Below are 20270 nucleotides of genomic sequence, written 5' to 3'. Positions count from 1 at the left end.
CTACTACTACTAGTAGCAAGCACATTTTCATCCCGATTATTGGTTCAGAGACTAAAATTAGCTGGATATCCTAAACATACTTAGACTTTGTTTCGAAATCATACTTGTGGATTTTTTTTGTTTACAGTACACAATGCATTGCTAGCTAATCAGTTTGTAAACTTGCCTGCAGTGCAGTAGACTATAACAATCAGTCACCTTTCTGGCTCTTGTTTAGCCATGCCATGATGACTAGCGTTAGTACTAATGTTTCTAACTACTGTAACTATTCTACATTAGTTGAATTAGCAAAGGTTGTGTCAGCAGTGCCACTGTCTGTGAACTAGAGGAACACTCTGAAAGGCAATGCATGACTTAGATGTGTCCAGCAACTAGGGGGCTAGAGCTACTTATCTGAACGGTAATTTCTCATTCGTTGAGTTATAGCGAAGTGCCATCGATACTGTAGTGTCTATTTTGGAAAGAGGCGTGAGGAAGACAGGGGTAGGAGTGCGACAGTGTATCTGGTTTGATTCAGCCATCCGTCAGTATTTTTAGCCAGTGTAATGGCAGGGTTTGGTTGTGTGTAACTTAAATAAATGTGATGCTTTTGACAGCAGACCATTACTTTTCCATCATGCTCTTTTATATGGCTTCATGAAAAAGTAGATTTATAGTTGAGTGTTGCACACTGGTACAGACTCTACTTCCAGACAGTGCTGCCTTTCTGTCTACGTGTGGCCACAGTTTAGGCCTTTACAACCATTGCCATCTAGTTACTACGTAGGCATTCTTTTAGTCAGTGTTAGCAACTGTACAAAAGGCCCAATATAACTTGCAGATAAGTCTAAGACAGCTATTATTTGCACACAGGCTTAGTTACATAATTGTTGATTTGATTTAGATATGTGGTTGTGCTGCAGTCTTTACATGTTGACATAGGCCCCATGTTCACTATGTTCTTGAGTAAGACTAAATAGAAATGCCCTTGTATAAGTGCTCAGCAAAACACATTGTGTCTGTGTGGTTAAATGGCCTTGTCTTCATTCCATTTTTTCCCAGTGTGTCTGGATGGCAGGGAGAGGCCAAGGTGTCGATGGCTGAAGGACAGGGACGTGTACCAATCACATGACAGAATGCTGGCTCGGAACCGCTTCATCCTGCTGGTGCTGGTGGCAGCGGTGCTGGCCATAGTCAGCCTCAGTGTCCAGTTCTGTAAGTCTCACTCTGTACATCTCTGAAGGCAATGCAGGCTGAGGGAACAACCTGCAATTAGCTTGACTTTTTATAGTCCCCCCCCTCCCACACACACACACACAAACACACACAAATGTTTTGAAAGTTATGTAAAACTTTTGATACAGCCCCCCTTTGTCCTACTCCCCCACTCCTGGTTCTCTCTGCCTCTCTCTCTCTGCCTCTCTCTCTCTCTCTCTCTCTCTCTCTCTCTCTCTCTCTCTCTCTCTCTCTCTCTCTCTCTCTCTCTCTCTCTCTCTCTCTCTCTGCCTCTCTCTCTCTGTCTCTCTCTCTCTCTCTCTCTCTCTCTCTCTCTCTCTCTCTCTCTCTCTCTCTCTGCCTCTCTCCCTGTCACTGTGTGGGCCGATACTGAATCCTCCCCTCATAAATGCCACAGTGCCTCCTACAAAAAAGATCTGCAGTGTGACAATGTGAAGCATCAGGCATGAACACCAAACACAATGACTACCTTGTGGGCTACTGTTGTGTCTGGTTGGAACATGTTTGCCACTTTGGTATTTGTCTGCAAAGGGCTCGCCTCTGTCTTCCGTGGGCCTTCATAGGCGACACCATCTCTTTGTCATTGTCCCAACACATGGTGACCTTGTAGCGAATTAACACAATTCAAGGAAGCTGCTCTAGTTCATACGTTGAGTCCTTCTCCCTGCATGGCTGGTGGGGTGGAGAAGTCATTAAAGGCTCATTCCGTCTGTTCAATTTAGTTCTGCTGTGTTGTTGAGGGATATACTCAGGGTCAGATTTCGATGCTCGCATCGGCCAAGCTCTCGGATCCAGACATGCTCTCCAGCTGGAGCTTGATGCATTGTAGAATGATGAGTGCTCACGAACGCAGGCTTAACTGTTCTGAAAATATTCCAGATGAAAGTCCTATCAAAATGGATCAATAAGATTACTCTGTTGTCTCTCTTGGATCTTTCCTACAAATATTTTTCAGTAGGAAAAGCTTCTTTATGGACAGAATAATGTGCCTCACCCTAATGAGAGTATATCCGTTTCTTTTTCTCTCTAACTCTCTTTCCCTCTGACACTCACACTCCAGATCACTAGAACCCATTAGCACTGAGCTATGCCAAACGTTTCTCGGTGTTTCCTCACGTAGCTTGAGTTCCCCTCTTGACCAATGAACTCTGGATCTTCTCAGGGCTGTCAGCTAACCCTTTTCCACCAATGCGAACTTCAAGTTCTGCTTCTGGGGTGTTGCTAGCGCCGGTTTGCATCTTGGTTCAACTTGCGTACCTTCTAAGAACACGGTTTGCTTTTCCACAGGCTAGAGAGCGACGTCATTATATCACTGTACACGTCTCCACCTCCCCAGCAATGCTAGCGTCAACTTCAGGCACAACAACAATGGAGACCTGCAGCGGTTCTGTACACGTGTTGCTTTTGGTTTTGCAAGCCTACATTGGCATCAAAACGCAAGCGGTTAGGGTTTTTTTCTCCTTCACTGACCACTGTTTAAATTTGACCTCCATGCTGTTGGAGCTGTTTTGGAGCAGCTAAGAGTTGGTGCCGCTCTGGAACCAGGTGTCCTCGCTGGGTGCCAGTGCTTTTGCTGCGGAAACGCAAAGAACCGGTTTGAGATTGTGCACACTCATTAGTTTCCGTCACTCGGTCCCTTTCACCTTCTCCTAGGTGCCAACACTCGTGTGTGTGTGTGTGTGTGTGTGTGGAGTTTGTGCTTGTGCATTGTAGTGTGCGGTGTGTAGCAGTGTTGGGTGAGGGCAGTGTAGCAGTGTTGGGTGAGGGCAGAGTGTAGCAGTGTTGGGTTAAGGCAGAGTGTAGCAGTGTTGGGTGAGGGCAGTGTAGCAGTGTTGGGTGAGGGCAGAGTGTAGCAGTGTTGGGTGAGGGCAGTGTGTAGCAGTGTTGGGTGAGGGCAGTGTGTTGCAGTGTTGGGTGAGGGCAGAGTGTAGCAGTGTTGGGTGAGGGCAGTGTAGCAGTGTTGGGTGAGGGCAGAGTGTAGCAGTGTTGGGTGAGGGCAGAGTGTAGCAGTGTTGGGTGAGGGCAGTGTAGCAGTGTTGGGTGAGGGCAGAGTGTAGCAGTGTTGGGTGAGGGAAGAGTGTAGCAGTGTTGGGTGAGGGAAGAGTGTAGCAGTGTTGGGTGAGGGAAGAGTGTAGCAGTGTTGGGTGAGCGTTGCCTTCTTTTTGTGTGTATTCTGTTTTGTGTGTTTGTGTTTAAACAACCTGATGCTGAACAACTTTATCCTCACCCATCTGGCTGACTGGAGGTGGGAAGCCTGTTCGTCTAAGCATTATTCATCCCACGCTGTCCAAATTATACCCGGCTTTCGCCCTCTAATCTCCCACCCTGGCAGACATGGGGCAATAAAAGATTATATGGAATTTAACCTCAGGGTGTGTGTGTGTCAAGCCTAATCACATTACTCAGCCACTCTTCATCCTACAACCCAGTTTCTCTCTGTCTCTGTCTCTCTCTCTGTCTCTCTCTGTCTCTCTGTCTCTCTCTGTCTCTCTCTCTCTCTCTCTCTCTCTCTCTCTCTCTCTCTCTCTCTCTCTCTCTCTCTCTCTCTCTCTCTCTCTCTCTGTCTCTGCTCCCCCTCTCTTATCTACGGTCTCTTTTCCATAGCTCTCTTTCTTTTTACCTGCTTTTTCTCCCATCTTGCAGAACCCATATCGTGTAGCTGTTCAAAGATCTGTCTCTCTCTGTATTATTCTCTCTATCCAGCATAGCACATAAGAAGATCACGTGGCCCATTTCAAATCATATCTTATATACTTGTGGCCGGTCCTTTTACGGGCAGTGTCATAAAGGGCTTCACAGATACCCATGGTGTACACCAGAGACCCAACCTAAAACCCGTCTGAGAAATCCAGTAACTCCCTATGAAGTTCCTGTCTTCCCAAACGTTATTGTATTATCCAGTAAATGACAGCCATGCTGAGCTCTGACGATTGACCATGACCAGTTGACCACATCCAGCCCCTGGGACCTCCCGGATCTTGCCAGAATGTTGTACGAGCTAGGGGACCTCCCACAGTGTGGTGGAGTCTAAGCAGGAAAACACAACAGGGATGAGGTGGTGGGATGGAGGGAAAATGAATGAAAGGGTGAAAGGACAGACCCTGTAGGAGAGAGGGATGTGGTGCTCGAGGGTGCAGTAGATAAAGGGAGGAGAACAGGATGAGGGGAATAATGATGACGATGAATGAGTGATGGATGGATGAGGGTTAGATTTGGGGAGAAAGGAAGAGAGCGAGAAGGAGAGCCATCCACTGTGAAAGATGGATGTAATGAAAGGGTAATGATTGGTACAAAATAATTGAGAGGCAGAGGGGGATCTGAGACGACAAAAGCAGAGAGAGATGAAAGGGGGAAATAATGAGAGATGACAGGCTGGACCCACTCTGAAATAAAAATGAGGGAAGCCAAGTAAAAGAGCTCCCATTGGGTTAAGGCAGTGTGTAGCAGTGTTGGGTGAGGGCAGAGTGTAGCAGTGTTGGGTGAGGGCAGAGTGTAGCAGTGTTGGGTGAGGGCAGAGTGTAGCAGTGTTGGGTGAGGGCAGTGTAGCAGTGTTGGGTGAGGGCAGTGTAGCAGTGTTGGGTGAGGGCAATGTAGCAGTGTTGGATGAGGGCAGTGTGTAGCAGTGTTGGGTGAGGGCAGTGTAGCAGTGTTGGGTGAGGGCAGAGTGTAGCAGTGTTGGGTGAGGGCAGTGTTGGGTGAGGGCAGTGTGTTGCAGTGTTGGGTGAGGGCAGAGTGTAGCAGTGTTGGGTGAGGGCAGTGTAGCAGTGTTGGGTGAGGGCAGTGTTGGGTGAGGGCAGAGTGTTGCAGTGTTGGGAGAGGGCAGAGTGTAGCAGTGTTGGGTGAGAGCAGAGTGTAGCAGTGTTGGGTGAGGGCAGTGTAGCAGTGTTGGGTGAGGGCAGTGTAGCAGTGTTGGGTGAGGGCAGTGTTGGGTGAGGGCAGAGTGTAGCAGTGTTGGGTTAAGGCAGTGTAGCAGTGTTGGGTGAGGGCAGAGTGTAGCAGTGTTGGGTGAGGGCAGAGTGTAGCAGTGTTGGGTGAGGGCAGTGTAGCAGTGTTGGGTGAGGGCAGTGTAGCAGTGTTGGGTGAGGGCAGAGTGTAGCAGTGTTGGGTTAAGGCAGAGTGTAGCAGTGTTGGGTGAGGTCAGAGTGTAGCAGTGTTGGGTGAGGGCAGTGTAGCAGTGTTGGGTGAGGGCAGTGTAGCAGTGTTGGATGAGGGCAGTGTAGCAGTGTTGGGTGAGGGCAGAGTGTAGCAGTGTTGGGTGAGGGCAGTGTGTTGCAGTGTTGGGTGAGGGCAGAGTGTAGCAGTGTTGGGTGAGGGCAGTGTAGCAGTGTTGGGTGAGGGCAGTGTAGCAGTGTTGGGTGAGGGCAGAGTGTTGCAGTGTTGGGTAAGGGCAGTGTGTAGCAGTGTTGGGTGAGGGCAGAGTGTAGCAGTGTTGGGTGAGGGCAGTGTAGCAGTGTTGGGTGAGGGCAGTGTAGCAGTGTTGGGTGAGGGCAGAGTGTAGCAGTGTTGGGTTAAGGCAGTGTAGCCGTGTTGGGTGAGGGCAGAGTGTAGCAGTGTTGTGTGAGGGCAGAGTGTAGCAGTGTTGGGTGAGGGCAGAGTGTAGCAGTGTTGTGTGAGGGCAGAGTGTAGCAGTGTTGTGTGAGGGCAGAGTGTAGCAGTGTTGGGTGAGGGCAGTGTTGGGTGAGGGCAGTGTAGCAGTGTTGGGTGAGGGCAGTGTAGCAGTGTTGGGTGAGGGCAGAGTGTAGCAGTGTTGGGTTAAGGCAGAGTGTAGCAGTGTTGGGTGAGGGCAGAGTGTAGCAGTGTTGGGTTAAGGCAGAGTGTAGCAGTGTTGCAGTGTTTGGTTGAGGGCAATGTGTTGCAGTGTTGGGTGAGGGCAGTGTAGCAGTGTTGGGTGAGCGCAGTGTGTTGCAGTGTTGGGTGAGGGCAGAGTGTAGCAGTGTTGGGTGAGGGCAGAGTGTAGCAGTGTTGGGTGAGGGCAGTGTAGCAGTGTTGGGTGAGGGCAGTGTAGCAGTGTTGGGTTAAGGCAGAGTGTAGCAGTGTTGTGTGAGGGCAGTGTAGCAGTGTTGGGTGAGGGCAGAGTGTTGCAGTGTTGGGTGAGGGCAGTGTGTAGCAGTGTTGGGTGAGGGCAGAGTGTAGCAGTGTTGGGTGAGGGCAGTGTAGCAGTGTTGGGTGAGGGCAGTGTTGGGTGAGGGCAGAGTGTAGCAGTGTTGGGTTAAGGCAGTGTAGCAGTGTTGGGTGAGGGCAGAGTGTAGCAGTGTTGGGTGAGGGCAGAGTGTAGCAGTGTTGGGTGAGGGCAGAGTGTAGCAGTGTTGGGTGAGGGCAGTGTAGCAGTGTTGGGTGAGGGCAGTGTAGCAGTGTTGGGTGAGGGCAGAGTGTAGCAGTGTTGGGTTAAGGCAGTGTAGCCGTGTTGGGTGAGGGCAGAGTGTAGCAGTGTTGTGTGAGGGCAGAGTGTAGCAGTGTTGTGTGAGGGCAGAGTGTAGCAGTGTTGGGTGAGGGCAGTGTAGCAGTGTTGGGTGAGGGCAGAGTGTAGCAGTGTTGGGTTAAGGCAGAGTGTAGCAGTGTTGGGTGAGGTCAGAGTGTAGCAGTGTTGGGTGAGGGCAGTGTAGCAGTGTTGGGTGAGGGCAGTGTAGCAGTGTTGGATGAGGGCAGTGTAGCAGTGTTGGATGAGGGCAGTGTAGCAGTGTTGGGTGAGGGCAGAGTGTAGCAGTGTTGGGTGAGGGCAGTGTAGCAGTGTTGGGTGAGGGCAGTGTGTTGCAGTGTTGGGTGAGGGCAGAGTGTAGCAGTGTTGGGTGAGGGCAGTGTAGCAGTGTTGGGTGAGGGCAGTGTAGCAGTGTTGGGTGAGGGCAGAGTGTTGCAGTGTTGGGTAAGGGCAGTGTGTAGCAGTGTTGGGTGAGGGCAGAGTGTAGCAGTGTTGGGTGAGGGCAGTGTAGCAGTGTTGGGTGAGGGCAGTGTAGCAGTGTTGGGTGAGGGCAGAGTGTAGCAGTGTTGGGTTAAGGCAGTGTAGCCGTGTTGGGTGAGGGCAGAGTGTAGCAGTGTTGTGTGAGGGCAGAGTGTAGCAGTGTTGGGTGAGGGCAGAGTGTAGCAGTGTTGTGTGAGGGCAGAGTGTAGCAGTGTTGGGTGAGGGCAGTGTAGCAGTGTTGGGTGAGGGCAGTGTAGCAGTGTTGGGTGAGGGCAGAGTGTAGCAGTGTTGGGTTAAGGCAGAGTGTAGCAGTGTTGGGTGAAGGCAGAGTGTAGCAGTGTTGGGTTAAGGCAGAGTGTAGCAGTGTTGCAGTGTTTGGTTGAGGGCAATGTGTTGCAGTGTTGGGTGAGCGCAGTGTGTTGCAGTGTTGGGTGAGGGCAGAGTGTAGCAGTGTTGGGTGAGGGCAGTGTAGCAGTGTTGGGTGAGGGCAGAGTGTAGCAGTGTTGGGTTAAGGCAGAGTGTAGCAGTGTTGGATGAGGGCAGAGTGTAGCAGTGTTGGGTGAGGGCAGAGTGTAGCAGTGTTGGGTGAGGGCAGAGTGTAGCAGTGTTGGGTGAGGGCAGAGTGTAGCAGTGTTGGGTGAGGGCAGAGTGTAGCAGTGTTGGGTGAGGGCAGTGTAGCAGTGTTGGGTGAGGGCAGTGTAGCAGTGTTGGGTGAGGGCATAGTGTTGCAGTGTTGGGTGAGGGCAGAGTGTTGTGTTGGGTGAGGGCAGTGTGTTGCAGTGTTGGGTGAGGGCAGAGTGTAGTATGGTCTGTCTGTATGATTCACACAGACAGACCATAGAGTATCAGTCCAGGAATAGACCCTAGGAATACACACATATCTCCTGTTTATTATTTTTTGTCTTTACTCTTCACTGTTCTCTGTGTATGATTGTGATGATTTTCTTTTTAACATTCTCTTGGGCCTTGATTTTCATGATTTACCTGTATGCTAGGTTGGCCAGTACCTTGCTGTTAGCAGCATGCATTGCGCTACAGTAGTGAACCTAGATGTTGTTGTGGTAGCCAGATCGCTTAACCCTTGTTTTATCTTCGGGTCATTCTGAGCCATCAGTCATTGTGACCCACCGTCGTATTGCAACAACTTTACCGCATACAAAAACAAAGTGAAGCATTTTCTTTTAACCGTTGGGTTGTCTCAGACCCCCCACATTGCGAAGGTTAAAATAAAATGATTTTTATTTGTTTTTGTATTGGGTAAAATTGGGTAATCACAACGATGGTTCGTTATGAACCTTTGGGTCATGTGACCCGAAGGCAGCACAAGGTTTAAGGCAGCGCTGTGCATAGTGGGATGAGGATTGTGGTTATCTGCTCCTGGTTAATAGAGGAGTTAGCCCCCTAGCAGTCCGCTTTGCTTATGAAGGTGCATCCTTTTCTGTTTCTCTCTCCCCCTCTCCATCCCTCCCTCCCACTCGCTCTCTTTCTTTCTCTTTCTCTCTGTCTCCATCTGAAAATGACCCTATGGTTTATCACTCGGCAGGGGAGGGGAGGCAAGGCAGAAACAGAGAGGGCAAGGAACAAGAGGAGTGGGAGGCAGAGGAGGAAGTGGGGTGAGAGGAGAGGTGAGAGAGTGAGGGAGGTGGTGTGTGTGTGTGTGGGGGGGGGGTGCAGGATGCAGGAAGATATAAAATGTGGGGAGTCAGGTGGCTGAGCGGTTAGGGAATCGGGCTAGTAATCTGAAGGTTGCCAGTTTGATTCCCGGCCGTGCAAAATGACGTTGTGTCCTTGGGCAAGGCACTTCACCCTACTTGCCTCGGGGGGAATGTCCCTGTACTTACTGTAAGTTGCTCTGGATAAGTGTCTGCTAAAATGACTAAATGTAAAAATATAAACCAGGAGGGAAGGACGAGGAAGAGTGTTCACCAGCTGTTCACCACAGCAGAGACGGTGTCGTCGCAGACGGGGGGGATTACTGTGGCTGTTTTGGCTCGGCCTTCTGGACCTTCAGCCAAAACACACACTCACAACTACCTGCTGCAACACTGGTCGCCCCGCCTGCGTCTGTGTGTGGATGGAGAGAGAGGAGTAGAGAGAAGGAGACGAGGAGTGAGAGGGAGATAGATAGATAGAGAGAGCGGAGGGGGGGGGGGGAGAGAGAGAAAAAGGGGGAAGAAGTTGGGTTGAGAGGGTGATGGAGGAGAGGAAAAGGGATGGAGGGAGAGACACGAGAGATGGAGGAGGTGGGAGATGAAGGGAAAATGAGGGAGAGGAGAAAGAACGGAATAAAGGCCCCCAGTCTTGGGAGACCAACCCACTTGTTTATGCTTATTAACTAGGTAACCTTAGCATTAGCATAGAGTTGGCCCACATACTGCTTGGGCTCTGTGGGCTTGTGTGCATGCTAAAGGATACAGCCTTGGTAGAGGTGTCGGTCTAAATGGCAATTCCTGCTGTAGGCTGGTGTCCTGGGGTGGTTCCTGTGGGTGTACTATTGTGCTGTGGTGGTTGTGTGTGCGCGAGCCATGTGTTTGTTTTGACTGTGCGTGCTCCAGCATAGAGTTATACAGGCCATTATAAAAGCCCCTTTGTGAAGGCGTCCACTGCTGGGAGCTGATGTGTTGGCGAATCTGCGCAGGCGTGTGTGTGTGTGTTCCCAGTAGGGACCAGGTTGAGAGAGTGAGCCCCAGTGTACGGCTGGCTCTCTGGCCACCAAGCAAGCAAGCAAGCAGAATGCTCTCCCTCGTCCACACACACCCTATCCTCCTCCTCCTCCTATCCGGTGAGTTTATCCAGGCTACAGGTTCACGGCCTTATCCGGAACCAGGATCTCATCTCTGCTGAGATGTCAAAGGCTTTTAAACCGGCATTCAGCCTAAATCTTTCTAAAGCTTCTGTCGTTGATTGAAATGTGGGGTCTGCTGTTACAAAAGGAACTCCTGGTTGAGGTTTTATTTGGATTTGAACCTCTTGCTGTGTGTCTTTTAGTTTGTTCCTAACCATCCATGTGCTTAAGCTTGACTTTGTTCATGTTCTCCTAGAATAAGTGGCTTCTATTTAGTTTGATAAGATATGTTGAGAGGCTAACCAAAATGTGTGCTATTAGCCGAGCTGAGTCCATGAGGTAAACGTTAGCTTGACTCCATGTTAAGTGGCTGGTGTTGGTTGAGATACAGTGGAGTGTTCTCGGCGTCAGCGGGTGAGGTGGAAAAACAACCATGGAAAGATTTTATTAGAGGAAGTCTGAGACCCTAGGCCTCCTCCCACTGCATCCACACACACACACACACACACACACACACACACACACACACACACACACACACACACACACACACACTGTCAGCTGAACACACAGCTACTTGTCCATGCCAAACAACCAGTCTTCTCGGCAAGACTGTTGACTTTATGAGCTGAGAGAAAGAGAGAGAGAGAGAAAGAGAGAGTGTGGAGGTTCTGGGATTGTGTAGACCTATCGTTTTAGTATGTTGAAAAGAGGTTTGATTTGGAGGTTGTCATAGCGATGAATAGAGTCTCGTCCTTTTATGATAAGGCGCCCTGCTCTCTCTTTCTCTGCAGAGAGCTGTAATATTTACCTACTTCATTGGCTGGCGTCAGGTTTTAGGATAACCAGTGTTTCTGTGGTGTGTGTGTGTGTGTGTCTGTCTGTGTCTGCATGTTGACTATATATTTCAACTGTGTGTGTGTGTAAAGTGTGATTTTGGAAGTACATATTACCCAGGGCTTTGCCAAAAGGTTCAGCCTATTCCCAGGGCCCCCTCTCTCCTGTTGGACGCTCTGGCCTGGGGGGTCAGAAGGTCGGCGGTCTCCGTGGCAACACTATGGCGCGCTGGTTAGGGGTCTTTGGATACAGTTCTGTTCACATGTAGATGAGTTGGGTTGAGGAGAACACAGAAGGACTGCCTCAGAGGTTCTGGGGACAGAAAGAGTCTGTTGAGCAAGTGTGTGTGTTGCATATTTGCACTCGTATTCCTCTTGTGCTTGTTCTCAATCACACGCTTGCTCGCTTTATTTTTTTCACGCTCTCACTTTATTCTTTATCTTTCTTGCTTTATCTGTCCATCTATTTCAATGTTATGCACCTCATCAACGTAATCCTTTAAATGATGTAATCTAACTGTCTCTCCCTTCCTCCCCCCCCAGTGCACCTGATGCCCACCACTCCGGTGGGGGAGGAGCGGGGCCCCCAGGCCCCAGTGAAGAGCCAGGGGAGAGCCCAGGGCCTGGCTCAGGGGAGAGCCCAGGGCCTGGCTCAGGGGAGAGCCCAGGGCCTGGCTCAGGGGAGAGCCCAGGGCCAGGCTCAGGGGAGAGCCCAGGGCCTGGCTCAGGGGAGAGCCCAGGGCCAGGCTCAGGGCCAGGGGAAGAGCAGGAAGAGGATCATCCCTGTCCCCCACACTGATCCACCAGAGCTGGACCCAGTCTATGAGGCCTACGGCTATTGCAACACCCCCAACCACACAGAGCAAGCTTGGGAGGGTGAGAGCACACACACACAAACCTACACACACACACCTGCACCCCCGCTGGGTGGAATTTCAGTTTCAGGTCATGGCTTCGCATGACCAAGGCTTGTTGTACATGCTGACCTATAATATAAACCCTGCAGTGATCAGACTGTTGGTCCAAGCTGTCACATGTGTTTCCTGTAGGTTCTACAACACGTTGTTCTACGTGTGTTTGTGTATGTATGAGAGAGATAGAGAGAGAGAGAGAGAGAGAGGGAGAGAGAGAGAGAGAGAGAGAGGGAGAGAGAGAGAGAGAACAGACTCACTCAGGGGTCAGCACCAGCATCAAAAGGGCATCCCAGGGCTACAGGAAGGATTGGCGCTTGTGGCCCAGATGTGTGTGTGTGTGTGAGTGTTTGAGAGAGAGGGAGAGAGGGAGAGAGGGAGAGAGGGAGAGAGGGAGAGAGGGGGAGAGAGGGAGAGAGACAGGGAGACAGGGAGACAGGGAGAGAGGGAGAGAGGGTGAGAGGGTGAGAGGGTGGGAAGGCAGTGTGAGGGAGTCAAGATGAGCACTTGGAGGAGGAGGGGGGGGGGAGGGCTTTAGAGAAGGCAGCTTACCAGGGTCTCTGACAGCTTAGGCTACTGCTGCTGTTGGGAATGATCATTTCAGAGAACCACTCCAGGCTAATCCACCGCAACGTAGCTTCCATACACATGGCCTAGAAACACACCCAAGAAGATTAATTTGACCATTATATTGTTATTGGTGCTGGTATATTTCTGGCGTGTAATGCTAAAGAGGATGATGATGATGATGATGATGATGATGATGATGATGATGGTGTCCACGCAGGTCACAGCCCAGCTGACTACAAGTTGCTGGCCGTCCAGGTGATGATTCGCCACGGCGACCGCTATCCACTCTACTACATCCCCAAAACCAAGCGGCCCACCATCGACTGTACGCTGTCCCCCAGCAGGTACCACACACATTCACAGACTTCATCATTTCATCCAGGGGTCCCCAAACCTTTTTCTGCGAGGGCCAGATAATTTTCCTTTCTTTAATGTGGGGCCGGGTCGGTCTGTAACAGAAAATTACATGGGCCGGAGTGACTACCAGTATTATTGTGGAGATGTTATTAGGATTTTAAATGTATTTATTATGCTAGATTAGTTTATTATTTTGTTATGCACCGTACATCTGTACATATCAAGGGATATATAGCCTATTAAAAGAGCATTATTAATATTGTAATTACCTTTTTTCATATTCATTGCTATTGAAATCAAAACATTTACTTACTTATGCATATTAATCAGTGTAAAAAATTAAAAAAGTCTAAATGCATTGGCGGTCCGCATTCGGCCCGTAGGCCGTAGTTTGGGGACCCCTGATTTAATCAGTGATGCTACAAATGAGTTCATATGTATTAGCCTGTAAATGAGCCTATCATCACACACTTCAGAATCCCACTTAAGCGAGCTAATGAAGCTCTCCATACCTCGCTCTAGCAACACGTTCAACACTGCCTTCTCCCCTCCGGCTCTCACTTGGCCTGGTCTGATTCAAAGGTTCCTAAAAGCCACCGCACACTACGGGGATCCAAAATGGCCGCCCATTAAGACGAGCTCTAAAGTGAAGCCTCTCTCTCTCTTTCTCTCTCAAGCCAAAGGCAAACAAATGGGCCTGTCAGTGAGATGAACAACTCAGACAGGCATGTCTGGGTGGAACAGCAGAAGGCAATGCAGGCTGAGAGAAAAGCCTGCAATTAGCAGATTTTACTTTTTCCATCCCCCCTCAACCACACAAAAAAACTACAGTTTTGAAAGTTTTTTTCGATACAGCCCCCCTTTGTTCTACTCCCCCACTCCTAGTTTCTAACTCTCCCTTTCCTCTCTCTTTCCTCTCTTTCCTCTCTTTCCTCTCTTTCCTCTCTCTTTCCTCTCCCTTTCCTCTCTTTCCTCTCTCTTTCCTCTCCCTTTCCTCTCTTTCCTCTCTCTTTCCTCTCCCTTTCCTCTCTCTTTCCTCTCCCTTTCCTCTCTTTCCTCTCTCTTTCCTCTCCCTTTCCTCTCTTTCCTCTCTCTTTCCTCTCCCCACAGCAACTTTTTCTGTAGCTACTTCTCTCTCTGGGCTTTCAAGCAGGAAGCAACTGTGTAAAAAAAAACATCAAATAAACAGGAGAGAATGTGAGACAGAAGAGGAGGAGGATGTTCTGAGGTTGAATTTGCTACCTCTGGCTATGTAGTCATTAGTGGAGAGTATTGTGTTTGTGTGTGTGTGTGTGACAGAGATTTACTGCTCCTTCAAGGGGTAAAACAGAGATGTCGCATCTGCTCTCTGTAATTAGTGTGTGTGTGTGTGTGTGTGTTGCAACTGTGGCACTGAGTCAGCCCTGTCTGGAACAAGGAGAAAACGTCTTCTCCTCATTCTTTGAGAGAACCTCCAGTGATATCCAGTGCCCCCCCCCCCCCTGTACCATGATTGGGATGTATCCAGGCAGCCCTGTGTCCCAGTCTCCTGCCTCCTAGCCGCAGGCTGGCAGCCCCGGGTTCCACCTCAGTCAGCGCTTCCTGTTCCAACAGCCAGCCCACATCTCTACAACTGTGTTCACCGCCAAGCTCTCTACATCATCGCTCTCTCTCTCGTCTCCTTCCGTCTCATTCTACCCTGCTGTTCATATGTCACATTGTATGCTTCTCTCCCCCCCCCCCCCGTCTCTCTCTCTCTCTCTCTCTCTCTCTGTGTCTCTCTGTCTCTCTGTGTGCCTGCTTGTCATTGTGGTGACTGGTGCATTTGGTTACATCTGTCCTGTGGTGCTCTGGTGCAGATGGATGCACCCACCCGCACGCACACATGTCTGCTGTTTGTTTTCTCATGCCTGATCTGAACACCCCAGCCTCCAGCGCAGCCTTGGAGAAGAGGAGCCGTCACTGCTTGGCATGGATATGGCATCACACGCGCGCGCCTACACACACACACACCTTATCTTTTCCTGTTCTAACATTCACTTTTCCTCTTCTCTCCAGTCGGTCCTCTCCTCCTCCTCAACGTTCCCCAGTGTGGAGCTCTCTCTCTCTCTCTCTCTCTCTCTCTCTCTCTCTCTCTCTCTCTCTCTCTCTCTCTCTCTCTCTCTGTCTCTCTCTCTCTCTCTCTGTCTCTGTCTCTCTCTCTCTGTCTCTCTCTCTTTTTCTCTCTCTCTCTTTGTATTATCTCTCTCTCTCTGTCTCTGTATGTCTCTCTCTCTCTCTCTCTCTCTCTCTCTCCCCCTCCCTCTCTCTCGCTGGTCTCTGCTCAGTCTCTCAGCAGGCTGACACCAGTGGCTGATATAGAAGCTATTTATAGAGGTGCAATGTAAGAACTGGGCCGTTGTGAGATGTCATAACTGAATGGGGACAGCACTTTTCATACTAAGCCATCCATAGAAATGTGTGCACTTATGGTGTGTGTGTGAGAAGGTTTGTCTGTTTCCATAGTGCATGGAGCTTAAACGACCCTTGTCTTTCATGATTGGTGCCAAAGACGGTCAGGAATTATGATTTTGACCATATGGTCAATACATTCCCCAATCCCAAATCTTTTTGTTTTGGATTGGCGGCCTGGCGCATGCGGAACACAACATTGGGTTGTTACATGTGCATCTGGCTCTGTGAAGGGGTACCAGTGCAGGGATGATCTTTAGCTTGGTGCAGGGTATTAAGCCTGGCATTAAGAGGGGCACGTCTATCAACTTCTAGGAGACAGTTGTTTGTGTTAGATAAGTCCATTATTACTGTGACCCTGAATGCAGGGTGTTGATGCATCCGATGATGCATGGTATGCTTGGACACATCTGTGGGGAATGAATTGAATGCTTGGAAAATACTAACCTCACTAACTAACCTCAGTAAATCTCAGTGTTTATTTTCTGATAAGAACTGTGGACTTTTGAGGCATTTGACTACTTGTCACTTGTATTACTGACTTAAGTGTGAAGCGTATTAACTCAGATTTCTCTCTGCATTTCTTTCTCACTGGCCCCCCCCCCCCCCCCCCCCCCCCCACCTCTTCTCTTCTCTGGTTGGTGTGACTGCATGCAATGCCATCTGGCTCCCAGCACCAACATTCCACACCTCCTCCGAGCTGGAAGGAAAGGGAGATGAGACTGAAGGGGGAAGGAGGGTCAGATATGGATCGATGCTAAAGAGAGAGAGAGAGACAGAGAGAGACGGAGAGAGACAGAGAGAGAGAGAGGACTTACATTTGCAACAGATGCAGGGTTTTGGGGTGTGTGTGTGTGTGTGTGTGTGTGTGTGTGTGTGTGTGTGTGTGTGTGTGTGTGTGTGTGTGTGTGTGTGTGTGTGTGTGTGTGTGTGTGTGTGTGTGTGTGTGTGTGTGTGTGTGTGTGTGTGTGTGTGTGTGTGTGTGTGTGTGTGTGTGTGTGTTAGGAGAGAGATGGAGGGCTGAAGCCTGTTTCTAAAGGTCTGTGTAATCCTGCTCTGTTTTTATTTTGTCAGGGTGTAATTATGGGGACCTGGAAGAGCATATGGGTGCCAGACAGGATCCTGAGGGTAGTGTGTGTTTGTGTGTGTGTGTGTGTGTGTTTTCAGGCCACGTGACTTCCCATCGTTGGCACCAGCTTGCCAGCCCCTCTGTCTCTGTCTGCAGTTTGTTGAGCTTTTGTCTCCAGCTGGAAGCCATTCTCTTATATCCCTAAGCCCTCTCTCTCCCCCTCTCATTTTCTCTCTATTTCTCTCTATTTCTCTCTATTTCTCCCTCTCTCTTTCTGTCTCGCTCTCGCTTTTTGTCTCTCATTTACTCTCATTCTCTCCTTTTCTCCTTGACTCTTATTTTCTCTCATGTATACATGATGTATGCTTCTCTCTTTCTCCTTTGTCAAATGAGGCCACGTCTCAACTGTTCTCTGCTTGTTAGGATTCCTCCGTCAGGAGTTGTATCACATATTTTGATACCGGTAGCTGTCGTCAGAATATGTGACATGGCTGAAAATGTTTGACACACCAACCAAACCATCTCAAGGACTTATGTGTCCTTGCTAGACCTGGACACAAGAGGTCACATATTTTGACATATAATACTTAATTGGTTCCTTTGACGGCAGTTAAGTTTAACCCTCTAATATGCCAATTTTACAGTATTTTGCCATTTTGAGGAGGATTCTGCCATTGCTGCTTGCAGATATATATTCTCTGTCTCTTTCTCTCTCCCTGCCCTCCTGATTCCTTATTCTCCCTCGACCGCCCACACTCAGAAGATTGTCTCACCTCATCTAACAGCCAGTGGAAATCGCGATAATCCCTAATTCATGTAATTGCTCCGTAATCTGCCGTTGGCTCCCTCCTGATTGCAGTGGCTCTGGGCTTTTTTCCAAGCGTGGCCAGGGGTCCTTTGACACAACGTAAACCTCAATCCCTCATACTGGCCCATATCTGACCCATCGCTGTTCCCTAAATCCACTTCTGTTCAGATTAGGCTAATGGTCTGTACCAGTCCAGACACAGTTCCTTCTATTATCTTCTCCCTCTGAGACATATGTAAGTGCCACATCTAGTTGGCTCTCTGTATTTAATAAACCAATCAGGGAGCCCCTCCTCCAGAAGGGGTTGAATTAAACATGTGGGAGATTTGGGGTGGAAGGATTAAAGATTGTGTGACTGGTAAGAGGGACCACCATGTGTTTGAGCTGCATGGGAGAGCAGAGCCATGAGAGGATTGGTAGGATGCTGTGTCGCTTTTGGAGTTGGCAAATAAATATGATTTGCCGCTTAATGTGTGTATAAATGTGTGCGTGCATGTGTGTGTGTGTCTGTATTTGTATGTATGTGTGTGTGTGTGTGTCTCTGTATTTGTGTGTGTGTGTGTGTCACCCCTGCCCATCCCTAATCTTTCATCTGCCTCAGTTGTGCTCCCGCTCCCAGATTTGATGTATTAAAATGTCATCCTCAATCATCTTTAAATCGATTAGATCAGTGACTGTCCTTCCCCTGCTGTGGTGTGTGTGTTGTGGGTCTCTGTGTGTGTGTGTGTGTGTGTTTTGCACAAGTCTGATCCAGATTTAACCCTTCAAGCCCTGGTCCTCCCTACTAATCCTGCACTTCCAGTATTAGGTTAGATAGCCACCTAGTGGTAGAACAGGCTCATTGCAGGTCAGCCTCCTGCACGTGGATGATTGAGCGTTGCTCTTATGTCAGAGTGTACCAAGTACACTAATGGTAATGGCACGGTCATCACATGACAACGGTACTACGATGCGATACAGTGTTGCTTGGCCGAGCGACGTCTGAAGGCGTTTCCATGAAAACCTTAAGACCCCTCGTCATTTATGTCTACCTGACCTCCTGACCTCTCTCCCCCCTCCAGGAGACCCTCCCACCCCCTGCTGTCTGCCTTCATCAGCCACATGGGCCAGGGGGGGCGGGGCACCTGGGAGTCCACCCTGGGCTCCGTCCCCCGCCTCCCCAACCACAGCTCCTGTGAGATGGGCGAGCTCACCCAGACAGGTAGGCAACCGGCCAATCACATTGCACCTCACACCATCTCTCGTCACCTTATGCTTTTGTAAGCATGTATAGCCTGTAGCTTCTATAATTTACGATCAATTTATCTAAAATATTGGTTGTGGTCATTTCACAAGTTTTTGTAAAGTAGTGTTGTGCTTGTCAGTTGACTTTTACCCGCTACTGGTCAATCCCCCGCCCTAAGGAAAAATAGTGGTGACCAATCACAGTTCAGCAGGAAATGCTCTGAACCAATCACCATCTCACCCACAGGTGTGGTGCAGCACCTGCGCAACGGCCAACTCCTCCGCCAAGCCTACAGGCGCCACAAACTTCTCCCCCCCGATTGGTCGCCTCGCCAGGTGTGGGTGGAGACCACGGGCAAGAGCCGCACCCTCCAGAGCGGACTGGCCCTCCTCTACGGCCTCCTACCGGATTTCAATTGGACCAAGCTCACCGTCCGCCACCAATGGAGCACTCTCTTCTGCGGGCCGGCCTGCGACTGCCCGGCGAGGAACCGCTACCTGGAGGAGGAGCAGCGGAGGCAGTACCGCTTACGGGTGGCCAACGGCGAGCTGGAGCGGACGTACGCCGACATGGCCCGCACGCTGGGCCTCCCCCCCCGCCAGCTCCGGGCCGCCAACCCCATCGACTCCCTGCTGTGCCACCTGTGCCACGGCCTGCCCTTCCCCTGCGCGACCGGCGGCGACCCCGGCATGCCCGGAGGCGGCTGCCTGACGCTCGGCCAGTTCGCCGTCATCCGCAGGCAGCAGCTGGAGGACGAGGCGGACCGGAGGAGGGTGGGGCTGTACCGGCGCTACGCCGTCCTGGCCGCGCACCCTTACCTCAACCGCACCGCCGGCAGACTGGAGCGCATGGCCCGGGCCAGCGAGCCGGGCGGGAAGGCGCGGCCGGGCGGCGAGGAGGCGTTCGCGCTGTCGTCGGCCCACGACGTCACCGTGGCGCCGCTGCTGAGCGCCCTGGGGCTGGAGGAGGCGCGGTTCCCCAGGTTCGCCGCCAGGGTGGTGTTTGAGCTCTGGAAGAGTCCGGGGACGGCGCCGGGACAGCGGAAGCGCCAGGATGCTGGCGGGGTCAAAGGTCGGAAGGCGAAGGGGAACAGGGACGCGTTCCTGCGGGTGCTGTACAACGGGGAGGACGTCACCTTCCAGACCGCCTTCTGTCGCTCCCACGAGCGCTACCCCACTCAGCCCCTGTGCCCGCTGGGGAACTTCCTGTCGTTTGTGAGGCGGGACATGTTCAGCGTGGTCAACGCTACATCTTACCACGAGGCTTGCTACAGGAGGACAGGGTAGGATGGAGGGAGGAAGGATGCTCCTCGGTTCCACTTAAATGCGAGTGCACTTTGCACTATTTTTGTCTTAAAACGATTCTAGAATAACATTCCTCATATATCTGTTCTGAGAGCCACACTCACCCTTCTCCTGCCTTCACGGTCATGTCTTAGCCAGATAGAAAATACTAAATGCTTGCAGACCTTGTGGTATCGACAATTGCATCTTGACCCTTACATTTTTACACATTTCTACAGCTTTTCAATGTTCTGTAGGTTTGTTGTGACATTTGTAAGCTAAGGGGAGCATTGATGTGGAATTCTATGGGCACTCAGCCACTTTATCCCAGCATTCCTTGGATATCCATGGGAATGTAATGATTTCTGTGTTTTCATTATAAAGGGAATGTTGAAATGGAAACACAATGCTGGATTTGTAATTCCTGTTATTTCTACTTTTACTTGGAATTTTCTCATGATTGTCATTCCATATAGATTTTGTAATACCTTTGATTGATAGTGCTGAGGACCAACCATATTGTACCACGTTTTTTTAAGAACTGACAAGACACAGCTATGGACACTAGAAAATCTGTGTTTGTTTTAAAGTATTTTGTTAACTTAATACATTGCTGTTTGTTATTAAATGTAACAGTGACACTTTGATAAAAAATCTAAATAAACAAATGTTAAGATACAACGGAACAATATCAATACAATCAGAATTTTATTAAACATTTTTGGATAATTATTTGTCTCTGTAGTGTATTTTGCAGCAAAAATTGAATCACCCGTATAACTCCTTGATTAGCTTCATAACAGTGAATAGTCCTAGTTTGCTTCATAACAGTAAATTGTCCTAGTTTGCTTCATAACAGTGAATAGTCCTAGTTTGCTTCATAAC

The 20270-nt window shown here is 49.9% G+C and overlaps 1 protein-coding gene across 2 annotated transcripts in view; it reads left to right on the top strand.

Annotated features, from left to right (window-relative positions):
* The window catches only part of pxylp1 (2-phosphoxylose phosphatase 1), a 20715-nt gene extending 675 nt beyond the window's left edge, over nt 1-20040 (top strand). The window contains exons 2-6 of one of the 2 annotated variants that reach the window (XM_062472581.1): nt 1042-1194; nt 11276-11608; nt 12431-12557; nt 17939-18078; nt 18349-20040. In XM_062472581.1, the coding sequence (XP_062328565.1) occupies nt 1116-1194; nt 11276-11608; nt 12431-12557; nt 17939-18078; nt 18349-19388 (1719 nt within the window). In that variant the 5' untranslated portion in view covers nt 1042-1115 and the 3' untranslated portion in view covers nt 19389-20040. Of the gene's footprint in view, nt 1-1041; nt 1195-9394; nt 9875-11250; nt 11609-12430; nt 12558-17938; nt 18079-18348 lie in introns of those variants that run through there. The other variant, XM_062472580.1, reaches the window with a different exon arrangement.
* Nucleotides 20041-20270: the final 230 nt, after the last annotated feature.

This window comes from Osmerus eperlanus, chromosome 11 (assembly GCF_963692335.1).
Source record: "Osmerus eperlanus chromosome 11, fOsmEpe2.1, whole genome shotgun sequence".
NCBI lineage: Eukaryota > Metazoa > Chordata > Actinopteri > Osmeriformes > Osmeridae > Osmerus > Osmerus eperlanus.
Note: the sequence above shows the minus strand (reverse complement) of the source record. Positions and strands in the feature narration are given on the sequence as shown.